This window comes from Cervus elaphus, chromosome 7 (assembly GCF_910594005.1).
Source record: "Cervus elaphus chromosome 7, mCerEla1.1, whole genome shotgun sequence".
NCBI classification, from domain to species: Eukaryota; Metazoa; Chordata; class Mammalia; order Artiodactyla; family Cervidae; genus Cervus; species Cervus elaphus.
In genome coordinates, this window is record NC_057821.1 from 17,943,237 (window position 1) to 17,968,808 (window position 25,572).

General features: G+C 41.2%; 1 protein-coding gene across 4 annotated transcripts in view; it reads right to left on the reverse strand.

Moving 5' to 3' along the window:
* Nucleotides 1–1,917: 1,917 nt before the first annotated feature.
* The window catches only part of ZNF318 (zinc finger protein 318), a 28,580-nt gene continuing 4,925 nt past the window's right edge, over nucleotides 1,918–25,572 (reverse strand). The window contains exons 3-11 of one of the 4 annotated variants that reach the window (XM_043907531.1): nucleotides 21,005–21,644; nucleotides 19,072–19,787; nucleotides 18,345–19,035; nucleotides 16,586–16,685; nucleotides 14,137–14,441; nucleotides 8,188–8,388; nucleotides 7,632–7,731; nucleotides 6,593–6,711; nucleotides 1,918–6,311 (exon numbers count right to left, since the gene is read on the reverse strand). In XM_043907531.1, the coding sequence (XP_043763466.1) occupies nucleotides 3,006–6,311; nucleotides 6,593–6,711; nucleotides 7,632–7,731; nucleotides 8,188–8,388; nucleotides 14,137–14,441; nucleotides 16,586–16,685; nucleotides 18,345–19,035; nucleotides 19,072–19,787; nucleotides 21,005–21,644 (6,178 nt within the window). In that variant the 3' untranslated portion in view covers nucleotides 1,918–3,005. The other 3 variants (XM_043907530.1, XM_043907533.1, XM_043907532.1) reach the window with 3 other exon arrangements.

Genomic DNA, 25,572 nt, shown 5'->3' on the forward strand with positions numbered 1-25,572 from the left:
GCAAAGGCCTCCATTCACAAAGCCAAGGGGAAGTTTTAGGGGGTTATTTACACAACCTAGGTAAAACTTGGTGTTCACCAAAATTTAAAACTAACTGCTGATAATCTGTTCTCATAATTGAGGGAGTCAAACAAAAACTGTTTCTGATGTTTGCAGATGTTTAAAAGTTATGTGACACCATAAGCCACATGTAAAGATTAGGATCCACTCTTTGCATGTGCCTGTCTCCTAAGATGAAAATTTACTCAGTACTGTGATAGTACTGAATAAAAAGAAACAGGCCCTGACTCTAGGCACTAGCAAGTGGATTCAAGTTCTGCCCTTCCTTTCAAATGGCTTCTCTAAATAAGCTCCAAAACCTTATCCCACTGATGAAAGAGGAAGCTACCAACACTTTCCACCCAAACTACAGAATCCTAAAAGCTCTCCTTCTGCTGGTTCAAGGCAGATATGAAGAACACCATTGCTTCAGCTCTTAAACATGGGCATTATTCTAGAAAAAGCCTAAGATCGGTAGGGGCCCTTTATCAAGACTACAAGAGGAGTTTCTCAAAGTACTCCAGCTCCAGTTACTTAAATTAGTTCATGCATGCATGCTAAGTCGCTTCAGTCATGTCTGACTCTTTGCGACCCCATGGACTGTAGCCCATAAGACTCCTCTGTCCATGGGATTCTCCAGGCAAGAATATGGAGTGGGTTGCCATGCCCTTCTCCAGGGGACCTTCCTGACCATAAATTAGTTCTACCCTTCCTAAATTTTGTCTTTTCCCTCGCCCATCCTTCTCACGTGACCCACTTCTAACCAAAGAGTAAGATTCTGACTCCGAGAGTTCAGCGCTGGGATCTGTATGGCATTAACCCTTCTCCATGCCTACCTAAACTCACCCATCTCTCCCCAAAGGGACGTGGAACTTACTAAGTGAACAGTCCTGAAAATCAGTAACTACTGGCATGTTAAACTCTTATGTTCTCTGAATTTCTGTAAATAAACTCCCAGAATGGAGAGGGAGCAGTTCTTTGGAGAAACAAATATATCTCCAAAGCTTACCCGGGTTTATGTTTTGTTAAAAGGGACCTTCTGAATCTGCTTATGGTTTCCAGGCCAGAAGAATGCACTGAACTCAGGTTTCGGCCTAAAAAGCAGACTCTGGAAGACAGTTCAGGATGGCTGACCCTGTACACATCTGGTGTGAGATGGAGACAATGATCCTCCATATTAATGAAAAAAAAATCCCCATGGCACAGTGTGGCAAAGTAACTTGTCTGAAACCACAGTAAGGCAAATGGCCGAGGATCATCCAAGGACCTAACTACTCCAAATCTGTGCCCCTTCCACAAGACAAATAAGGGAGGCCAGGACAACTTCTAAATTTCTAAATCAGTGAAGAAAAATAGCCTTCATAAACTTAACACAGGGATTCTGCAGCTCTGCACACAAGGAAACAGAAAAACAAGAATTCTTAGGAAAAAAGATCAGCAACTTTGCATTATTTTTGAGGCATGTGGGAAAATAAGACATCAAAGCCTCTATTGAGTCAGGTTAAAGTGTCAAGAGGAAACTGGGACAGATATTAGAAAATCTAAGCACCAAGCTCTCTGTTGCCCAAGAGCACCCTCAGCAAGAACATGAGTATTTTGGGGAGCTCAGTTCCCAAAGAAGCACTGGGAGAGTCAACATAAAAGTATATACAAAGCTGCACAACAGAAAGATGCCAAAACCAGACCTCTGCTGCCTACTCACCACCCATCCAGGAAGCACTGGGGCAGAGACTATAACCTAACAAAAGTAGCCCTAACAACTGGGGAAAGAAGGTTGGGAGGGGGAGACAGACAATAGGGCAGAGGAAGTTCATTGTTCTAGCTTTCCAATGAAATTCAAATGTGTGTGGTTGCAAAACAAAAATCCAGAAAGAAACATGAGATTAATGCATTTATTCCAAGTTATTAACACAATAAAAATAAAGTTAAACTTGTCCAAGTCAACTCATAAATCTTTAATCTTTTGAACAAATGTACAACCCAAAACATCACACTAAGGAGGAAAAAATGGGAAAGAGAGAGGTAGAGGAAGGAATACATATTGAGTGTGGAACAGAGAATGAATACAATCCCAAAACAAGTTTCAGATCTTCTACCTCTTCAGAACAGAAAATGGCTGCTAAATAATTTTGCACAAAGTGTCAGCGGATCACAGTACAATGAACAAAGGCCATTTCAAAAACAAAAGGGACCCAAAAAGCTTATCTCCTCCTGGCACTGAGCCATGAATAAGCCTTACCGATTTGTTGTCTTCCAAAATTGAGCCTGGTAGATTTTCTTCCATGTTTACTGAGGTCATTTCCAAATAGGTTTGTGGATTAGCAGGACCAGCTCAAGCAAGGGCAACAGAATGAAGGAAGTGTGGGAACTGACATGCCACAAGGAAGTAAACAGTAAACAAAAGGGCTACTCACGCTGCATTTCAAACAATGTTAAGGCAGGCCCATCCAAATGGAAAGCCTAAGAGATGAACAATCCTTCCTTCATCAGTAGTTTTCCATTTCAGCAGGCTTTCTTGTCTTTCTCCCAGAGATCCATCAGCTGCCCAAGAAATTGGGTGGGAATACAACACAGCAATTGGAGAAGTCAGCTCTGTCTCCCTCCTCCCCCAGAAATGGCAGAGTCAAAGCCAAAATACAATCAAAGCACACTAGGTGGTGAGCCAGATAGACATTTGATTTTAATGACAAAGTTGGAGAAAATAAATTGGCAAAAAATAATAATAATAATTAACAGAAAATACTTTTTTACAGATATGTATAGAAATTATGATTGATTTGTCTGGTTTCTTAAGGAAAAAAGGAACGGAGGTAAATTTTTTAGCTTCCATGAACATTTACTCTAAGATGCTGATTGCATCTCTTAGTGTAGGTTCCAGATGAGATCCAACTAGTCCTGGGTCACCTGGGCACCTGATTTCTAGAAGCCAATAGGATTCATCCACAAGTAGCTCTGAACGTGCTATCTCAGCTATGAACACTGGATTCCGTGTGGTCCTGGAGGGCATCAACTGCAGCTTCTCGTGCAGCTATTTCCTGAGGGATCGTACTGCCTCCGGCTACCTGTTCCCTTGTATGGGACCCTGAAGCCACAGATTTTACCACATTCAAAGGGTTGTCACTATACTCATCTACTTGAGGAACTGCTACTTCCGTGATGGATGCATTCGGTATTTCTAGCTGCAGTGGTCCCATCTCCAGGGAACTACACTCAGGAGGGTCACCTGGCTGAGAGAGAGGAGAACATATCTTCTCTTTTTGAACTCCAGATGTCCGTGTGACAAAATCAACAAGGTCTGGAAGGCAAGGAGATGGCCCAAGGCCTAAAGGATTAATTGTTTCTGATTCCAATCTGAGTGAATCTTGTTTCTCTAATTGAGATGTTTCTTCTATTTCCTCAGGCATCATTCCTCCTGCTAACAGGTCCAGGGCCTGGTGTGTTCCCTCAAGGCTCCCCAAGCCAAGGCCAACGTTTTCTATAGGAAGTCCAGTTTTCAAAATGTTAGAAGCGATCCTCCCAGTTCTGGGATTAGATGAGTTTTGTTCACCCTCTGCTCCGAAGTTCAGCACCAGGGTTTTGGGAGAATCTAAGGGAAACTCAGAAAAGGATGGTACTGGTTCAAAGTTGGTGAGATTGGAGGGATTACTTCCTAAACGTGACACAGAATTTTCTTCACATACTTTCTGAGACAGGGCAACTGGGGATCTATGTGCTGGGTCTACCCGAGTATTGCAGAAATCAACACCTATATCCCCCAGGCTTCCCAGGGCAGCAAGCTCTTCTACTTTTAAGTCTGTAACTTCAAAGTTTTCTAAGGCCTTGTTCTCTATTGTCACTGTTAGTTCTGGATGGACATCTCGAAGCTCCAGGGCTTCTGCTTTTGGTTTCTCTGGGCTCTCCCAGGTCTCTGGCTTCTTGTTCTCATCCCAAACAGTCAGTTTATAGGTCATTTTACCCTGCAAGTCTTTTGATCTTTCTCTCTTCAGTTTGAGGCTTCTGTACCTAGAAGTTCTGGAAGCTGATTCTGGTGCTGAATTTTCTAGCCACTCCTCACTACCAGTTGAAACTCCTTGCTTCTGTTCATGGTCTTTCAAACACATATCTGATCTGGCTGGGGAGTGAAGAAGCAATTCTGGGGAAGAAATTTTCACATCTTGTGGGTTCTGGAGTAAAGACCTAGCTTCTGACGGAAATGAGTCTATTTTTGCCTTTGTGGAAGAGACAGCTTGTGTCTTCAATTCAGGTACTACTTTACCTTGAGTTTTACTTTCTGTTATCAATTTCCTGGACTGTTTAGCCTTTTTTTCAGTACTATGTGAGTTGGGCTGTTCTACTTCTTCCTCCCACATGCATCTGTTCCCACTGTTCAAATTAGAGTCCTCTATGCTATTGGGCCCAACATTAATATCTGTTCCCTCTCTCACTGTCCTTTCAGAGAGTTTCACTTCCTCTTTTAGTGCAGTGCTTGTGTCTACTTCACTTTTCCCACAATCCTTAGACTGGTGGAGCTCCTGGCTTTGCTGCTTACTAGATTCCACAAGGTGGGTTTCTACCAACTTCTGAGATTGCATGGTATGACACTGTATATCCGATAGCTCAGAGGCTGGCTCCACACCTGGTGGCCCAGGGTCTCCCACGTCAAGTTCAATTTTCCTCACTGGAGCTATATCCTTATTAGGATCACTCTGGAAGGAACCAGAGGCCCACTTGACCAAAGTCTCTGTCTTTGGAGTAATAGTTTCATAAGGCCTGTTTTGGCATAACCTTGTCAGAGGCTGCAGAAAGCCATAGCTGCTGTCTCTGTTTTTTGAGTCTACATTTTCTACAACTGACAATCTTCCTAGGGACTCCAAAGGTTTTGAAACGGGCTTTTCAGAGTTGCTGACCAAAGGAGCCGAGACCAAATTTCTACCTGAAGGCAACTCCTCTTGGGATGCACTGCTGTTCAAAGTAGAAGTGGAAGAGGTGTCTGAATTTTCAGCTCTATTTTCCCCGTTGGCCCATGGACCACCACTCAGCTTAGTGTCAGGGGCTCCTTTTCCACCACTACTGTAGAATATGTCGTACAGATCCTTAGCATTGGCTGTGGCTAAGCATGAATTCCGCTTTTCCAATTTTTTGGCTTGTTCACTGAACACACTTGAGAGGGGAGGTGGAGGACGCACCAACACAGAGAATAGGGTCTGGTCCCGGTCACTCTCACTCACCCCAGGAGCTGTCTCATCAGAAGGAATGGCAGTAGGCTGTGCTGAGGCCATGATGGCTACCGGTAATGCTGGGTTCAAAATGTTAGGACCCAGGAAGCCAGGGATGACAGTGTGAGATACAACTGGGTTTGATTTTACTGGAGCCAAAATAGCATTTGCTTGGGCAGGAGATGGGGCAGCTGGAGGAGGTATAACTGGAGGTGGTGGAGGTGGCGGTGGAGGTGGTGGTGGTGGAGGTGGTAGCATTTGTTCAGGTATATGTGGTGGCTCACTCTTTTCAGCCAGCACCATTTTTTCCTCTGGAGACCCTTTCAAAATCACCTCTTCCCCTCCAAATGCTTTAGAGATGATGTCGGGAGGCAAGAGGAGATCAGCTGAAGACTCTTTAACCACTGGCAGAGGCTTAGCAGTGGTTCCAGAAGACTTGATGGATAGAAAGGTGTTAAGCGGAGCTGGCTTGCTTACTGTGGCTGAACCTGATTTGCGGAGGACTGTGGATGGAATGGGCAGGTTGGGTCGGATCTTAGTCTGGGTTGAAGTTGTCACTACAGGCATCCAAGGACTAGTATGTGCAACAACAGTTTTCCCAGAGAGTTTGATTTTGATAGGCTTTGCCTTCCCAGGATCAGCTTTGCCATCCTCTTTGTCCTTACCACTTTCCACAATCTCTTCTTTGGGAATACTTGGGATCACTAAACTTTTTTCCTCCTCTTTTTCTGGCTTCTTCCAGCTGAATTTCCCGAAAGAGGAAGATATTGGTGGTTCTTTCTTTATTTCTTCTTTTAATTGGAGTTTGATGCTAGGCCTCTTTCTATTTTCAGCCTTTTCAGGGGAGTTTCCACCCTCAGAAAGCTGGTCCTCTAATTCCTCAGACACCCTGTCGTCCTCCTTTACTTCCTTCATAATCTTTGCCTGTTTTTCTTTCTTCTCTTCCTTCGGTCTCTCACTGAACTTGCGCTTCAGCTCACTCTGCCGCCGCCGTTCTGTCTCTAGAACCACGGCCAAGCCAGCCTGACGGTCCAAATTCCGTCGCTCCTCATATAATGGGTTTTCAACCACATATTTCTAGGGAAGAGAAAAGATAAAGGCTCAGTAACTGGGCAAAATGCTTTAAGAGAGAAAATCTGGCCCTACCACTATTAGAACTCATTTAGTGAAAATTTTGAGTCACCTCGCTCAAGGATAAATGGTCCTCTCAGGTTAGCATTTCTTACTAGGACTGAGAACTTCTTTATGGTTATACAGAATTTGAAGTGTTAAGGACTTTTTCTACCTCTGAGCTTGACAACATCAAAAGGATTACTGCAGAAAGTGGGAAAACTCCATAGGCTACTACAAAGACCAACCTTGTATTTCTCATTGTGTTGATAACCCTTCACATGTTGCTCTCCAGAAATTGGATCCCCCAAAAATTCCTCACAGAGCTGGCAGTAATATCCAGTGATGGGAATCAGAAACTCAGAGCCTGTAAGAAGTGGAACAAAGTCAAGAAAGTAAGTCATTTCTAACCCAAGATGACAGCAACCAAAGGAAATCCCACTTCCCTTTTGCAGTAAAATGATTAACAGTATAGAAGACTTTACTCACTTTCAAGTCAGAAGGAGCATTTAGAATCTCAATGGTGTGTTTTTCCAACTTAAAGCCTAAACTCAGGACCTCCATCCCTTCTACATTTTGGGAACACTAACTGGTATATCCCCTAACTGGTTAATTTAGGAGTTTTCTGTGCCAGACTCATTTTTGTTGCTGATTCTACTCAAATTCTAACTAGCACTAAGCATCTTAGGAGATTTAAAAATTATACTCCCAAAAAGCCCAGTACCATTTGTATGAGAATCTCTCATTTTGGTATTAATTACTTAGGAATTTATCTTCTACAGATATAAAGGATGTAGAAGCACTGACTACTTACAAAGGTAAGAAACTGAAAAGTTTAAAGACAAAGAAACTATTTCTCAACTTAGCCCATAATGGCAACTATTCAAAAATATTTTATAGTTCTTAGCTGAAAAGGCAGTTATTTTGCACCTCTTACTGTTCTTTTTCACCTGGATTTCAAATAAGGTTTTGGTGCATAAGTCAGTGGTGAAGAAAGTCATATTTTAGTCCATGTGGTGCCGAAGCGAGCACAAAGTTTTATTTTATAGTGGTATGTGTGTGTTTAACATCTGTTAGATTGTTGGCCATATGGATAGAGATTGTTCCTGTCTTATGGCTCTCTTTATTTCTTTAGGACCTAGTTGTGCACATGGAATGCAATCTTGCAGCTTTGCTAGAAGTAACGGTTATGTCTCACTCTATGATGCTTCCTTGCACCTTAGTTCAGGGATACCTCTTCCCTGACTGAATGTAAGGAACCACAAAAATGGCAGGGAGGAAACATACCTTTTGCAGGAACAGTTATCTTGTCAGTGCGCTTTACAGCATCTTGCTTGGCTTCATTCTGGGTCTTTGAAGCCCAAGGTCTGTTGTAGGGATCCAGTGTCTATTTGCAAGAGGCAGAGGCGCTCACACACAGCACTAAAATCTCAATGACCCACTTTTCTTTTTCTCCCCAACAACCAGGGGGGACCAGAAGCCCCCAGCTGCCCACCCCCACCCACTCTGCCAACTGTTTAAACGGAAATCACCTGTGGAAAAGGTAAACATATGTTAGAGCAAGTACTAGCAATGGATAAAATGAAACAAATAATCAGGTACTCAAGGAATCAAAAGAGGCAGCAGCCTCACTTACACTTGCCATGGTGTTTAGTTACAGGCAGGTCCCCTGGACTGAGCCCTGGGGATGGTGTCTCCTTTGTTGGTACCTCTTGGCTCTTCAGATTGGGGCTCCTGCCCATATGAGAATGTTTCATTTTCCAGCTTTGTAATACAGATGGGGGTATAGGAGTTTGAGGGGAAGGAGGGCAAGAATGGAAATAACAGAGGGCAAGATACCTACCTGTGTGTGCTTCTTATTGTGCATATGGGTGAAGAAGTCAAACATGGTCCCACAGATGGTGTTGCAGTCTTTGCACCAGTGATTGCCAGCATCATAATACTCATAGGCAGCAACAGGCTGATCAGACTGCTTAGCTGGCTGAGAGCTCTCAGCAGGCTTGGGGCTCTTAGTTCGGGAATTCTCATTGTTTACCTTTGATTCCTAGAGGAGGAAAAACCTGTACTAAGAAGGAATTCAAGACAATCTAGATCTGTCTTCCCTCAGAAAAAGCAAGTAGCTACCACAATAACAGAAATAGGACAATATGATCATATTTCCAGTGCCTAAAGCTGCACAAACTGGGACAAACCACACAAGAAATCTGTCTGCAAGACTCAAAGAGAATTAATTTGATTCCAGTGTCATGTCATCATGAAGAACAAATCATTATGACAATATATTTACTTATATATCTGAAAATATCTAGAAGAATACTCAGGATTATGGAAACATTGGCTGCCTCTGGGGAGAGAGGTAGAGAACAAGAGTGGACAGGAATCTTCTATAGTATCACCTTTGGTAGACGTTAAATGTGTTACCTGTACAACTAAACACATGATAGCAACTAGGAAGGGAAGAGGAAATGGAAAAGGTAATTGACAATTAGGTAATTGGTAATTGACAATTGGTAATTAGGCAAGTGAAAAAAGAAAAAAACCAGATGATAGTGAACTCTCTTATCACAGACACATCCAGTAAAGAAAACTAGAGAACCTAGGCTGGCATAGATAAAGGGGAAAGTCATCTACTTAGGATGACTTACAGGAATCTGGGTAAAATGTTTCAAACTGCCTAAAATGTCACCATTAGAATTTAACATCTTTCAGTTAAATATGAATCCTCTTTTAAAACATATCAACTCTCCAACATTAAGTGATCAATAATAAATAATATGAATTCATTTTTCAGCAAGCTGAGAACAAGGTATTCAGGAAATGAGAATTCTGGATAATGCTGGGGAGTGAGGCACATAAAAAAGATAATTCTGGAACACAGAGAAGGTAAGTATGAAGGAGGTTCCACAGTAGACACGATCAGGGAACGGAGCACCTGGATTATTGGCTGGTGGGGAAAGGAAGACTAAATGGAGAAAGGGAAACAACTGAGAGTTCAAAGATAATCTTTCCCTTTTACAGTCCTATTCAAGGGTCACTAAAGAGATCATATCCAGCAGGTAAGGGATGGACACATGCATACACTGCTTGTGAATACTAACTGACACCACCTTTCCAGAAGATAATTGAGGAATACATATTATATACCTCAAAATTCTTTATACCTTTGACCAAGCAATTCTATTCCATGATATTTATCCTTAGGAAATTAGGTCAAACTATAGGTGATTTAACTGGTTAAATTTGTTATCCATACAACAATAAAAATAAGGTTGCTAAAATGATATTACAGAAGTCTATTTATTGACATGGAAAGACAGTCATGAAATACTAGAAAAGTAAGTAACAAATGCTTTCAAACTGTGGTGTCAGAGAAGATGCTTCAGAGTCTCTTGGACTGCAAGCAGATCAAACCAGTCAATTCTGAAGGATATCAACCCTGAATATTCATTGGAAGGACTGACACTGAAGTGCCAATATTCTGGTCACGTGATGCAAAGAGTTGACTCACTGGAACAGACCCCGTTGCTGGGAAAGATTGAAGGCAAAAGGAGAAGGGGGTGGCAGAGGATGAGATGGTTGGATAGCATCACCAACTCAACGGACATGAATGTGAGCAACTATCACCCACTAACTCTGGGAGATAGCAGAAGAAAAAGGAGCCTGGCACGGGGTTGCAAAGAGTCTTAGCAACTGAACAATAACAAAATATCAAAATAAATTTGAATAGGACTTCCCTGGTGGTACAGTGGATAAGAATCTGCCTGCCAATGCAGGGGACACCAGTTCATCTCTGGTCTGGGAAGATTCCACATGCTGTGGAGCAACTAAACCCATGCACCATAACTACTGAAGCCCGAGCACTCCAGGGTCCGTGAGCCACAACTGCTGAGCCCGTGTGCCCTGGAGACCATGCTCCACGAGAGAAGCCATCACCATGAGAAGCCCATGCATGACAACTAAGAGCAGCCCCCACCTGCCACAACTAGCAGAGAAGGCAATGGCACCCCACTCCAGTCCTCTTGCCTGGAAACTCCTATGGACGGAGGAGCCTGGTAGGCTGCAGTCCATGGGGTCGCCAAGAGTTGGACACAATTGAGCGACTTCATTTTCACTTTTCACTTTCATGCATTGGAGAAGGAAATGGCAACCCACTCCAGCGTTCTTGCCTGGAGAATCCCAGGGATGGAGGAGCCTGGTAGGCTGCCGTCTATGGGGTCACACAGAGTCGGACACGACTGAAGCGACTTAGCAGCACCAGCAGCAGCCACAACTACAGAAAATCTGTGCACAACAAAGAGCCAGTGCAACCAATTTTTTTTAAAACACACAAATCTATTAAAAGATGTATTTGAATAATCAAAACAGATAATGTGACTAGGAACAGAATGTCAAATGTCACTTTATTCAAAAGACTTTCCCTAACTACTCCATATTCCTTGGCCTGTTTTCTTTTTTAGGCACTTGTCATTACCTAACCTGCATATCTCCCATTACAAGACAATAAGGACCTTGTCTACATAGCTTTCAGCGGCTAAGTTGTAATCTCTTTTGTGACTCCATGGACTGTAGTCCACCAGGCTCTTCCATCCATGGGATTTCCCAGGCAAGAATACTGGAGTGGCCATTTCCTTCTCCAGGGGATCTTTCCAACCCAGGGATCGAACCCACATCTCTTGCATTGCAGGCAGATTCTTTACCACTGAGCCACAAGGATCACAACCCTGTCATGCAAAGGGGCTTGTATAACTCAGTGAAGCTATGAGCTATGCCAGGCAGGGCCAGGCAAGATGGAAGGGTCATAATGAAGACTTCTGACAAAACGTGGTCCACTGGAGAAGGAAATGGCAACCCAATTCCAATTCTTGCTTGGAGAATCCCATCGACAGCATGAAAGGGTAAAAAGATCTGACACCAGAAGATGAGGTTCCCCAGGTAGGAAGGTGTCCAATATGCTCCACTGGGGAAAAGCGAAAAGCAATCACTAATAGCTCCAGTAAGAATGAAGCACCTGGGCCAAAACAGGAATGACGCTTAGCTGTGGATGTGCCTGGTGGTGAAGTAAAGTCCAATGCCATAAAGAACAATGTTGCATAGGAACCTGGATTCACTGGAAGGACTGTTGCTGAAGCTGAAGCTCCAATACCTTGGCCACCTGATGCGAAGAGCAAACTCACTGGAAAAGACGCTGATGCTGGGAAAGATTGAAGGCAAAAGATGTGAGATGGTTAGTTAGCACCACCAACTCACTGGATGTGAATCTGAGGAAACCCTGGGAGACAGAGGAAGTCAGAGGAGCCTGGCATGCTATAGTCTATGGGGTTGCAAAGAGAGAGACTTAGCAACTGAACAACCACTACCACCACCAACTACATAGTTCCCTTTTATACTTCCCATATCTAAACACTGTCTGGCACTTTTTGGGAGACCAAGAAATATTTATTAAATGAATGAAGAGAAAAAGGTAATTTGGAATAACACACACCAACTTATTAGTAACAACTGTGTCGAAGTGAATGGAACTGTGGAAATGTGCATGTGTTTACTTTTATGAAATAAGCGATTTAAGAGAAAGAAAACCAAACTAATCACGCATTTTAAAAAGAGGCAAAGAAAGAAGAAAGACCAAAGACAGGTAGGAAACAGAGCTTGCAGAAAGAACATTCCTTATTGCTGAAATGAAAATCGAATTGCAACATATTCTTGTTAACTTCAGAAAACATTCTCTCACTCAAGTCAAGATGGTAGTTTATCATGGGGTTGATGCCTAAACGGAACCCCAGAGAATGTGTAAGACAACTACAAGCTCTTCTCCCATCAAAGGCCCTGAACTCAATGATCCTCGTATAAGAAAATAGTCCTACCTGGCTGAGAAAGAGAATTCTCCCAGGAAGACATAAAAAAATTAGAGCTTGGCTGACAGAGAACACAGAGTATCTTCTTCTCTAACCCCAATATTAACTGACTATCTACTATGTACTAGACATACTGGATGCCATGGGAAAACACAAAAATAGGTAAGTTATACTCTGTTATTCTCAAGAAGCTCTCATTTAGTGCAAGAGACAGGCATGAAATCAGGCATGAGTTTAATTATGCTTTCAATAAGACAGAATGAAATATATTTTATAAAGGAACAAAGTAATATATTATGGGAATGCTAAAAAACATCTGACTCAATCACAGCGGAATTTAGGAATTCTTCACCGAGGAGGGGAGTATTCAAGTTGGGCCTTAGTAGATGAGTAGGGTTGGGACAAAGATTATTCCAGGCTAAGAGGATTATTAATGCAGTATTAGAGAGGCACATACCATATTGCACATGTGGAAAAGTGCAAGTATTCTGAGGTGGCAGGAATATAAGGTGCAGTGTCAGATTTCCTGAGCACCATCTATTTGCTATGTGGCAGGCACTGAGCTGTGTATTGGGGACTATATCGGAGAATGAGACAGATATGGTCCCTGATTCCTTGAACCTTAAAATCTAACTGGGGAACACATGTAATAATATGATTACAAGGCCATAAATGCTAAGAAGGAAAATGTAGGTATGAGAGTATATATCAGGCAAATTTAACAACCTGGAAAATCAAGAAAGAGAGTCAGGAAAATAATTTAAATTGTGATCTGAGGATGAATCTGAGTTAGAACACAGGATAAGAAGAGTAGTAATTAGAAGGAGGAGAAGACACAAAGACATTAAAGAGGATGAAACATTTATGGAATGAAAATGCCAGTATGAAATTACAGAGAGCAAAGGAAAAATAAGATTTGAAACGAGGCTGAAGAGGTAGGCAAAATAGTATTATAATCACTGGCTGAATGTGGAGAAAGAATTAAGAGAGTAGCAGTACAAGCAAGAATTGAAGGTGGCTTGAACTTGGATGGCAATAGAGATGATGAGATGAATAAAACTGAGATTTATCTTGGATGGAGAATTGGCAGACTCTGTAATTGCATGGAGCTGTTAGGAAGGGGGAGCACTAAGAATGCTTTTCAGGTTGTTGGCATAAAAACTGTTGGACAGTAATGTCATTCTCTGAGACGGGTAACAAACAGAGGAGGAAGAAAGGTTAGAGGGAGGCTGAGAACAATCTTAGTTTAATTTAGGATACATTGATTTTAAGGTATTTGAGACAATCAAGTGGAAATAGTGAGTAGTCTGTTGAACACTCAGACTTGAACCTTAAAAGAATCACCTGAGCTAGAATATAAAACTGAATTGTCAATATGGTATTTTAGCATAGGACTGAATGAAATGACCTAGGGAAAAAGCAGAATTCTGGAGACCTGGGTTAGAACTGAGTCCTGAAGAACTAAAATATTCAAAGATAAGGAAATTAAGCAGAGCAGCTAACATACAAGAAGGAAAAGAAATGTGATGGGAGCCAAAGGAAAAAAACAGTTTTTAGGAGACAGTGGTTCCTTGTATCAAATACTGATTTGAGAACTGAAATTTCAGGCTCTTCAACATGGGTGGTGAACTTGTTTCTAAACATGAAAAACCAAAAAGGCATTTCAAGTTATGGGAAGACTAGAAGCTGGACTGGACTGAGTTAAGGTGTAAATGCTAGATCCAGAACATGGAGGGCCCAGGATTCTACTTTGGAGGCAATGGGGAACTGCTAAAATTCTGAAGAACAGTACCACGATGTAAAACTATGTTTTACAAAAATAACTAGCAAGAGTAAGAACAGATTGGAAAAGGAAGCTAAGAAAATGGTTAGTTAGAAGGCTGCTTTAGGAGTCCATGGAAATAAAAGATACAATAGAAATGGAAAAGTTGAGTTGTTACCTTGCTGCTGGAAGAGGAGTTTGAGGATGACGACACTTTTTCTGGGCTCTTGGATTTTTCTGCTTTCCCAGTCTTCTCTGTAGGCTCCCTACTGTCACTTGAAGACTTCTGAGATTTATCGGAAATGTTAATTCCCAAGATCTGAGCCACTTTGTCCAGTTCAGACTGCTTTTTTTCTGCCTCTTCTGCCTCCTGTCGAAGCTCTGCAATGTCCTTCATAATGTTATCCTGAAGCCGACTCACCTCTACTAGGAGTGGATCTTTGTGACCATCCTTCTCCCTTCGTTTCTTACGCAGCATTTCCCCTGAGTAGTCAAATGTCAACAGAAAGAAACACAGGAAAGTTAACAAGTCATTCTTCAGTCATAAATACTAATCCTTAAGACTTTATGCTCACAAAATCTCTCTCCATGAAACATCCTAAAAGAAGGTGAGATTTTCCTTCCACATGGGCCAGTTTAGGTGACGCTCCTATGGAGGTAAAGGTTGAGTGATCACATTATCTCTTAGGTAGGGGTTATTAGCTAAAGATCTATGGACAGGTTTCAAAGAGAGACTCCATGTATCCCTACCTAAAAGGGTATATACAAGTTTATGTGCATGTGTCCTCCAAAAAAGTTAATATACGCTGTAACTGTACTACATGAATTCTGTGGCTGTCCTCTTCAGAGAACCAAATAATTATTCACATATTTGACTTTATCTGATTTAAGGACCCTTCACCAACACATCCACTGAGTTTTAGATTTTGCCTTGAGTTTCACCTGATGTTATCTCTTATTCCATACTGCAGGTTCTCATGAATTAATCCTCACAGGATTAATAACTAAGCTTCTCATCCCTAAAATGTCCAAAGCCAAACAAGAAATTACATCTTCTCCCACTCTCTGCTCTTGTTATCACCAAAGTGTAATATTTTATGTTCTTTGTTTAGTGTATATGTGAAGTCCTAAAAGCACTGGTGAAGAGGTGTACTCAACAGAGGCATAATGGAACATCTTTTTGTTGTGGGTGTACACAATATCTTTTTGTGTACACCCACAAATCAAAAAATGATAGGAATACATCAAAAGGACACAAGACATGTATAAACCTATATGGCTGATTTGTGTTGATGTATGGCAGAAACCAATACAACATTGTAAAGCAATTATCCTCCAATTATAAAAATAACTTTTAAAAAAGGACACCGGAGCCAACTTAAAGGGGCTCTCATTGGCCAAATTTGGGGCAATTTGAGCATAAAGATAAATAATAATAGTAAAATATTATGTAAAAGGATAAATGGGGGAGGAGGGGTGGGTAGAAAACTAATAGTAGTAGAAAGCTAATTAAGGTAAATAGAATGATGAAGTCAGAAAATTACTATTTAACAATCAATAACTAATTTGGACAAGAAATCATCAATGAATACTAAACTAGTGGGCCAAAGTCTGAGGAGCAACTGAGTATTTACACAGTCTCAAAGTATCCCCCCTATAAGATACTTACTAATTGAAAAGGGTAACATAGTAACCTTACAGTGGAGAAACTTGGCAAACACCATCTTAACCAAATGATCAAAGTTGACATCACTAGTATGGGACAAATCAACACCTGATATGAACTTAGCATCGTTTCTGTGATGTTCCTGTGCTAAAAATGCACAACATGAATTTAATCATAAGAAAACATCAGACAAATCAAAATTAGAGGACATTCTACAAAACATGTGATCTCTTCTCAAGATTTGGGAACTGTTACAGATTACAGGAGACTAAAAGAACATGACAACTGAATGCAATGCATAATAATCTTTAATTTTCTTTTGCTTCAGGACATCATTGGAACAACTGATGAAATATGAGTAAGATCGGTAGACTAGCATATTACTGTTAATTTTCTAATTTTGGTAAGTGTACTATGGTTATACAAGTGAATTCTTGTAGCCAGAAGACACACACCTGGGACCTTCCTGGCGGTCCAGGAGTTAGAACTCCCCACTTCTACTGCAGGGGACACAGTTGGAGAACTAAGACCCCAATCCCTGGTTGGGGAAATAAGACCCCACATACTGCATAGTGCAGCCAAAAAATTTTAAAATATTTTAAAAAAGAAGAAGATAAAAAAAAAAAAAAAAGAAGAAGATACACATTTAAGTGTTTAGGGGTAAAGGAGTATCATATCTACAACTTACTCTTAAATAGTTCAGGAAAAATTACACCCACACACACAATTGAGAGGAAAAACGAATATAGCATATATAGTAAAATGCTAATAATCATGGAAAATACCTGAGAATTCTTTACACTACTAATGCAACTTTTCTGTAAGTCTAATTATATCAAAATTTTTTTGAAAGTGAAGCTTCAATGTCAATGAATCTGTTTGAGAGTCCCCAAAGTTCCTCATTTGGCTCTCTTACTAAAGTTACAACAAAAGGGCAGCCATGCAAAGGAGTGTCTGATACCTTGCTGTTTATGAAGCCGCTCCAACTCAGTTCTAAGATAATACATCTTCTTCTGGCGAGCTTCACGGTCACTTTTCAGCTTTTCCCTCTCTTCAATAACCTGCAAAATATAAAATGGTAAAAGACCCTTTAGCCTACAACATCCCCCCTTCTCTACTGTTCTTTTCCAGAAATCCTCATACTACATAATATCTGAACGCAAGAATACAAACACCTGCACACAGAGGCTCCGACTTCATAATGAAGATGATATTTCATTCCAATCCAGGTCCCAGAATAGAATTATCCTTTCCAGAACTCTACTGATTGGAAACTACTATTTTTGTAGAAGCACTACACTATTAGATAGTAGTTTTGAGTCCAAAAGGAACCATTAAGAAGGGAACAAATATGTATTGTGGATGAAGCACTGTGTTAGTTGCATTATATGTATCATCTTATTTAATCATGATATCATCTGTTTCACAGTAAGAAAACTGAGGTTGCAAAAGACTAAGTAACATACCAAAGATCACAGAGTAAGATGATTTAAAATCCAAGTATATATGCCCTAAAGCCTTTGATCTTTCAACTATACTACATCACCTAATGAGAAAAACAAATATGGCTTGTCCATAAGGAACTCAAGTGAAAACCCTCTGTACTGTCAGCCCTGACTTTAATACTAGGTTCTTAAAGGTAAAGGAAAGGAAAAGCACTAGTCTTCAGAGAGTGTCTCTGCAGTCTTGGGTTTTGTCATATGGAAGTTCTTCTCCTCTTTCCCAAAAAACAAAAAAACCCCACAAAACACTGAAGTTCACGGCAACCGAGTACAATGGAAAATTAGGAGGTGTTTTTGGTCTTCTCAAGGATTGGCTAAATTTTTTTTAAACTGGAAAAAAAATCAGATTAGCCTTCCAATTTCACCTTTTCTATTTTTCTCCTCAGGTCTTAATTATTTTATTAGCAAATATAATTTGCTAATCAAAGAAAAATACAATTTTTATTAGCAAATTTACACATATTATAATTTTATGGTCCTTATGTCACTGTGTTTAACAAAGTGAGTTGTTAGCTATCCAGTACCTTTAAAATCAACAGTATGTATTAATTTTTCTATTCAAAATTCTATTCTGTATTCCTCATCTCTACATAATTTTTACCTACTGCTTTAAAACATCTAAAATTATTATATCTTTACCCCAGCCACTGCTTGCTTTCTATAGTCAAGGAACCCAATGAACCTTGACAGTATAAAAACTACTTTAAAAAAGTGTCATAAAATATATTATTATTCCTGGACTCTAAGTTAAACCAGAACAAACAATGCTTATTTCTTGGTTTAGTTACCAAGCAACAACTAGTAAATAGTTTTAAACCCCATAATCACTACAGGAAAAAGATCCAAAACTCACTGGGATAAAACACAGATTTCTTGATTTCTATGGAAATCAGGAAAGGAACCCAATTTTGGTTCCTCACTCTCTGATGAGTCATACTAAAGACTTCAAGGCTCCCAGCTCCTACCCATAGTGTCCTAAGGCTGGTAATTCCAGATAGAGAAATAAACTTAGGAAAAAGAAGTCTATTAATCGCAGTGGGACCTATGGCCAGACTTTAGGCCAAATGAAAAAACAATCAAAGAAAAAATTATGGTAATAACAGCAGTCTCTAAAGATTGCCTTGGACCTTGCAAATTTTTAGCTCCCTCTAGAAGACAAATACAAATTTATGTTAAAATAGAAGATGTAGGCACAGGAAACCCAAAGCTAACACTTACCTTTTGTTTCTGGGAAGCACGGTTCTTCTCATCAGAAATCTTCTCCGGATTATATCTTATAAGTGATGGGATAGACACATGGACAGGCACTTGGGCAGTAGGAATTGAGCCCAGCACTGACTCCTCATGCTTGGGCTCATCAGGAGTCACAGTGGGGATCACACGGAGGTTGGGACGGCTACGGGTAGCTTGTTTGCTAACTGGCACTGTCCTGTGTGAATCTGGTAGAGGGTGATTTGAAGGTTGGGAGGCAGGGTACATAGGCCACCTTGAGGCTGCATATGCCATGTAGTGCCTATAGGCATCAAAGGAAGCAGGGGGAATGGCAGGTCCCTGGTAGTTTGGAGGTATCCGAGCTGCAGCAAACTGAGAGGCCCTTGGCACATGAAACTGAGATAAAGAAGCAGGGTGTGGAAGTCTAACTGGGGCAGATGGGGCTGATGGCAACATGCACCTGACTGCAACAGATGACTGAAAGCCACTGCCAACCACCTCAGGTCCTGCAATATGACCCATCGGATGGTCAGACTTTAGGAACGGGGGGCTGTTTTTTGTGAGCAAGTAAGGATCCACAGGGGAAACTTGGTGTGGACGAGACACTTCTGGGGAGTGGGTATTGCTATGGTGCACCTCCCCGCTCTCCAGTCTGTGAGGATCTGCAGAGCGCCGATCAGCTGAGAAACGGCGGTCAACTGAGGAACAGCGGTCTGCAGAAAAGTGCCGGTCAGCAGAGGAACGGCGGTCAGCAGAGGAACCTGATGGCTTTTTGCCATGAAGTCGTTCCTGTGTGCGTGCAGCCAGTTTACTAATCTCAGCTACCCCAATATCCAGCCCTATGGTCTTGAGCAAGTCATGAATCTTGGCATATTCTGGATTGGTCTCTTCTATTGATTCTAGCTTTACAGCTGGAGCTGAAGAGGGTAGGGAGCTTGCCTTCTGCCTCATAACTTCACTTTCAGAGCTCCCAACGGGCTTTGGTGGAGATTCCGCTTTTAAATCCTCTTCTTCATCCCCATAGAGAAATTTCTCCTCATCCTCAATGTCAGGGAAGCTAAGTCGCCTTTTTTCCTGCGTACCGGTAGAATCTGCTAACATGCTCAGAATGCAGGAGAAACCGCTGCCATCCTGGCTAGCTCTCTCGTGAGGAAGCAAGAAGTCTGTGTGTCGCTCTGGCCCCTCAGCCTTCATATCCAACTTTTCCTTGTGGCACAGGAAACTCCCAAACTTCTCTCTGAGGGGACTGCTGTCTTTGGGTGCCCCAGGCAGGGGGCCCCACTGGTAGAGGCTGCCCGGAGACTCCTTCAGTGTCGTCTCTACCATGGCTCCCTTGTTCTCAACCTCTGAGGCGAAAGCGGCAATAGCACCACTCAGTGGAAGAGATGAGTGTCCAGAGTAAAGAGGGTGATCCTGGCTGGAGCTGGTACTGCCGGGAAAACTCTCAAGCTGCAAAGATAAACATAACTAAATTAGCCTCTACATAGGATCTCAGAAAACTAGTAACTGAGATTAAATAAATACTTTGTTGCTCTTGAATTAACAGGGCAAAGATACATGTGGATGAAAGGGAGGTCCTTAGCCAGGTTCAAGATATGGTTTCCCATTTCTCCAGATGGTTCTGCTATAGCAAAGGGAAATAGAAAAGAAGGCAGATTGAATCTTAACTTTTGCCCATTTGTTGTAGTCTTTAACAAGGAATTTGAATTCAAAAGGACTTTAGAGATGCCCTAGCTTACTTGCTTTCTCTATGAATCTTCAAAAGAAAAAAACATACAAGCAGAGCTACTTTGACTGAAGTACGGTCAGGAAACTCTGATCCCTAACTGATCAGCCTTCTCTTACTTCCCTAAGTGGCCTCAGGCACTTCAGAAACATTTAGCTCCTAAGAGAACAAGTAAAAATAAGTGCTCATGCCTGACTATCTTTCTGTAAGTAAGGAAAAAATATCAAGGTCCAGAATGGTTAGGTGACTTGTCTAAAAATCGCACCACAAGCTGGTGATAGAGATGGATCCAGAATTAGAATTATCTGATTTCTGGTCTAGTGTCCTACCACTCATACATTTTTTCCTTCTCTTTGAAGAGAGATGAGGAAAATTCAATCAGCTCCTCCCTTTGCTTTTCAAGCTTCATTTCCAAGAAACCCATATTCAAAGATCCTACAGGACTATCCACCTTAGAGGAAAAAAAAACTTTATATAATAGATACTGTCTAAAATGTCTGTCTAGAAAGCCTGTGTGCTTAGTCACTCATTCATGTCTGACTCTTTGCAACCCTATGGACTGCAGCCCACCAGGCTCCTCTGTCCATGGGATTCTCCAGGCAAGAATACTGGAGTGGGGTTTGCATTCCCTTCTCCAGGGGATCTTCATGACCCAGGGATTAAACTCGGGTCTCCTGCATTGCAGACAGATTCTTCCCTGGTCTGAGCCACCATGGAAGCCTCTTAGGAAGCCTAATACACAATAGAAGCCCTCTATTATTGCATTGTGAGGCCTACAATTTCCTTTGAGAGTCCTGAAAGGTACAGCTCATAAGCATAACAATGTTGCACCAACATATATTCCAAAGATACCTTAGGGACACAGCCCCCAGGAAAGTAACTAGGCTTTAAAATATTGAGAGAGACAAGCAAGACACCCTAGAAGAAATACAGCATAGACCTGCAAGGAAGGCTCCATGTCCACCTCAATCCGCTTTTTCAGAATTGACTTCTTGGGCATCACAGATACTTCCTCAGGCCGATGTAAAGAATATCCTGGCTCCGATGCTGTTAGGACACCTGACAATCCAGGGATGGGACAACTAGTGCCGCCACTATCAACTCCCACCAGTTCCTGACTCAAGCTCCTACTTCGTTCCTCCTCTTCCTCTCGTTTTCGCCTGGCGAGGTCCAGCTCTCGAAACTCAGGGTCTAAAAACCTAGGGCTTGGGCTCCGTCTACGCTGTCGATAGTTGCGAGTCCCTGATGTAAAACTCGGGTGATCACTTCCCATGTTGTGCATCTTCTCTGTGTCATCATAGCGGGGCCGTTTGGCCTCCCGGTTACTTTCCTCAGGTCGTATAGAGTAGGAGCCTTTGAGTTTGTCTCTATTCCGTTCCGTTCCCCGCAACAGCTCATCATGACAACTGATATGAGGACTATAATCAGATCGATGCAGGAAAGTTTCTCTTGCTCGGTAGTCCTCATCAAGTTGTCCCAAGAAGGGACTGAGAGGTGCCTCCTCCCGGGAAATATATCGTTCAAGACCTCGAGAGCATTGGGAGCTTCGAGTGAAGACAGAATCATCAGTCAGGTCATCCCTGAGGAAAGAGACAAGGATCACTGAATATAATGGACTTAGAAAGGGCAAGACCAGACAAGGCTAAGAGACTGACATCTGGCAAGGGGGTTGTAGAATGCTTAGAACAAAAGGCAGTAATCATGAAGTCAGAACAAATCTACGTATATACATGCAACATTTCTTCTCCCTTTTCCCAAAGCATAAGCAGCTGCAGCCTCTAACCAATGGAAGAGATTGCTAATCTATCTGGACACAATTCTTTCTCTGATTAGACTTTGGGGATGCAGAGTCTTATGCAAAGGTCTTGGAGATGTGAAAATACCACTACCAGAATACAAAGAGTCCTGGGCCACACAACTTCACACTAGCTCTTTGCTACTAAACCTGTGGTCTGAATAAGCAACATCAGTATTTCCCAGGAACTTTTTCTAAAAACGCAGATTCTCAGGTACCACCGTGTATGCCGGGTGCAGCCAAAAAAAATTTTTTAAGGTGTAAAACAAAAACTGTAAAAACAAAATTTGAGTTAGAGCAGGCCAACTTTACCTGTTCATATTGTCGAATTCTACAGAATATTTCATTTGGAAAAACACAGTTTCACTATGGGAAAAAAATTTTTTTTAACCACTGATCTATCCAATTGGCATGATTTTTCTTGTAAGTTTTAGAAGGTTCTGCAATTGCTTCGTTTCACTGGATCATATATTAAAAACCATAAAACTCCCTCACAGTCTGTTTTGTTATACTCTTTCCTGCCTTGCCTGAATATCCATAAGCATTTTGTTAATCTTGGGCCCAAAAAAAAAGTATGTGATGGTTATCTCACTATATATTTCTATTACAGTGAGATAGATTTATTATAGAAATAAAAAGGTCTTAGACTTTTAAACCATGAAGGTAAAAATACAGTATGGAACATTTGTTCTTTCAGCTCAGATCTCTATACCACACACAGTATCCTAATCTTCTGGGGCATTACGGTCACAGAGCTTCTGTTTTTGCTGTTTAGTTGTTAAGTCCTGTCCGATTCTCTGAGACTCCATGAACTGCAGCCCTGTCAGACTCCTCTGTCCATGGAATTCTCCAGCAAGAATACTGGAATGGGTTGCTTTATCCTTCCCCTGGGGGGGATCCGCCTGACCCAGGGATCGAATCTGCATCTACGGCATTGGCAGGTGGATTCTTTACCACTGAGCCACTGGGTAAGCCCCAGAAAGCTTCTACTGCCCCCTAAAAGTTTCTGATTTAAATCACAGAAACAAAGATCCCCTAGTACTTTAAGCTTTTCTGGTGGCTCAGTGGTAAAGAATCCACCTGCAATGCAGGAGACTTGGGTTGGACCCCTAGGTTGGGAAGATGCCCTGGAGAAGGAAATAGCAATCCTCTCTAGTATTCCTGTCTGGAAAATCCCATGGCAGAGGAGACTGACAGGCTGCAGTCCATGGGGTGACAAAGAGTTGGACACAACTGAGCAACTAAACAAGAACAAAGCACTTTAAGCATACAACTTAGAAAAATTTACACGTCACTCACATTTCAGAGTGAATTACTATCCACAGGATGGTAATCATTCCTGTATTCTACAGTTTCTAGTAGCTATTTCTGCTTTTTTGTAAGTTTTGAGAAATGACTTTTTTTTTTTATAATAGTTGTTTTCCTATTTCTGGGACTCAAGTTAGTGGAACATCAAAGAGCTGCTTTTTCTCATTCACTAGCACAGCTCTTATTCAGTTTTAGACTGGGGTTACAGCTATAAGCAACTTTATAAAAGACCATAAAGGATAAATTTTATCACCTCTTCTATAAGAATGTCATCTATGGGAATCAAGGTTCCTGTTACTCACCTCCCCCCCAAGAATTTGGGGAATTTTGTGGTTTCAGTGTACTATGAAATAATAGGAAAGAGTGACAATTGACCAAAGATGATCTCTGAAATCAAACATAAATACAGTAAAATATTTTACTTTGCAGGTCTGCCAGCCATGAACACATCTTTTTTCAGGGAGGAATGTCCATAAGTTGAGTCACTCCACTGCCAAAACACCATCTATATACATAGTCTCTGACCACATTAGCGTAGGTGAAAATTACAGGCTCCATGGCTAGTAGGCAAGTTCATCCATTACTCTTACATTCAGCTTTCTCCACCAAGAGACATACTAGCCTCAAATCTAATCCAACATTAAACATCGAGAAGCTAGAAATAATGAAATGGCTCTCAGAAAGACTCAACCCAAACCTGCAATCTCCTGCAAAAGGAGGCAAAAACCAATAAAAGAAGGAATAGAAACAGTTAAAAGAATGCAATAATGTGTAAATATAAGCAGAAATCAGGTTGCCTGTTAGAAGCTCATGTCCTCCCTCCCTAGTTTTCCCAAAGGATGAGAGAGAACTGACTGCAATAAAAGTGAGTCCTAAAAAGGGCCCCATCTCCTGCAGCTCAGAATAGTCCAGTGACAAACTCTCTCTGAAAGCTTTGGTCAAGTCCAACTCTTTTCTTAAAGAATTGACTGAATGATGTAGGTGATGGGTACACAGAGCCTCACTGAACTATTCTACTTTTTCTGTGTTTACAAATTCCCTTAAGCAAGTTTAAAAAAAAAAACATATGTCCACATAAGTTTGTACGCCAATATTCATAGCAGCATTATTCATAACAGTCAAAAAGTAGAAACAACTAAAATGCTATCCATCCACTCAACACTGGTAACAGATAAACAAAATACATACAATGAGATTATTATCAGCAATTAAAAAAAAAATGAACCTCTATTATATGTAAAAACATGGATGAATCTTGAAAACATTATGCTACGTGAAAGACTCCAGTCACAAAAGACCACATATTGTATGATACTATTTATATGAGATGGCCAGAATAAATACAGAAGAAGGTCAGTGACAGGCTGGGGGGTGGGTAGGTGAGACTAGTAGCTAAGGATGAGGCAAAAAGAAAAATTCTAAAATTGGTCACAGTGGTATATGTACAACTCTATGAATATACTAAAAATCACTGAACTGTACACTCTAAATGGGTGAACTGCAAAGGTATATGAATTATGGCTAAATAAAAAAGCTGCTAAAAAATGTATATGATAAGATAAAAAAGGTTCTCCAGAGCTCAAACGTCCCATTATTTTCCTGTGCTGATTCCTCAAAATGCCTGAAGAAAGTGATTGTGCTTCTGTCTTGTCCCTAAGGCAAGTAACAGGGAAAAAATCCTACTCCCTACATCAGGGCAAGGAGGAGTTAGAAGATGAGAATACCATGAATGGAATGTATAATGTGCAGAATACTCTGATAAACAAGGGAAATCAACCTCATGTCTACACTTATTCAGAAGCTCAGAGTCTTCACACAACCTATTCACACTTCCTTTTCAGAGTAAGTTACAGTCCTACACAGAGAACTGCCGTGGTGAGTAGAACGACAACCCTGGCAATCTGGCTGTAACCCAAACCTGGTATAAAATTTAACAGATCAAATATGGGAAGAGAAAGAATACAGGGTCTCAGGAAAAAATAAACACACACCTACATACAAATGATGGAAATGGCCTGTTTCATTAGCTGAAGACTGGACTCACAGTCAGGAAGACACTTTGCAAATGCCAACGTTCCTATGGCCTGGTTTTAGCAGACAGTAATTATCCACACAAATCAGATTGAGCAAGAGTGCTGAGGGCAAAAAAGTCTAAAGAATGGCCTGGAACCTCCTTTTAGAACCTTAATCTCACTTTCTCTAAAATAAATTTCTCTCTCTGAAATAGGATTCAAGAGAGAAAATTACTACCTCAAATACATTGAGAGGAAACTTTTAATTTTTATAACTTATAAACAAACAACTGTTTACCTGAAGCACACATGTATAACAGTTTATGGAACGGGGAGCTGATACCCTAGAACTAGCAAGAGGAAATGCTAAAGTCACCTCAAAACCTGAGCTCC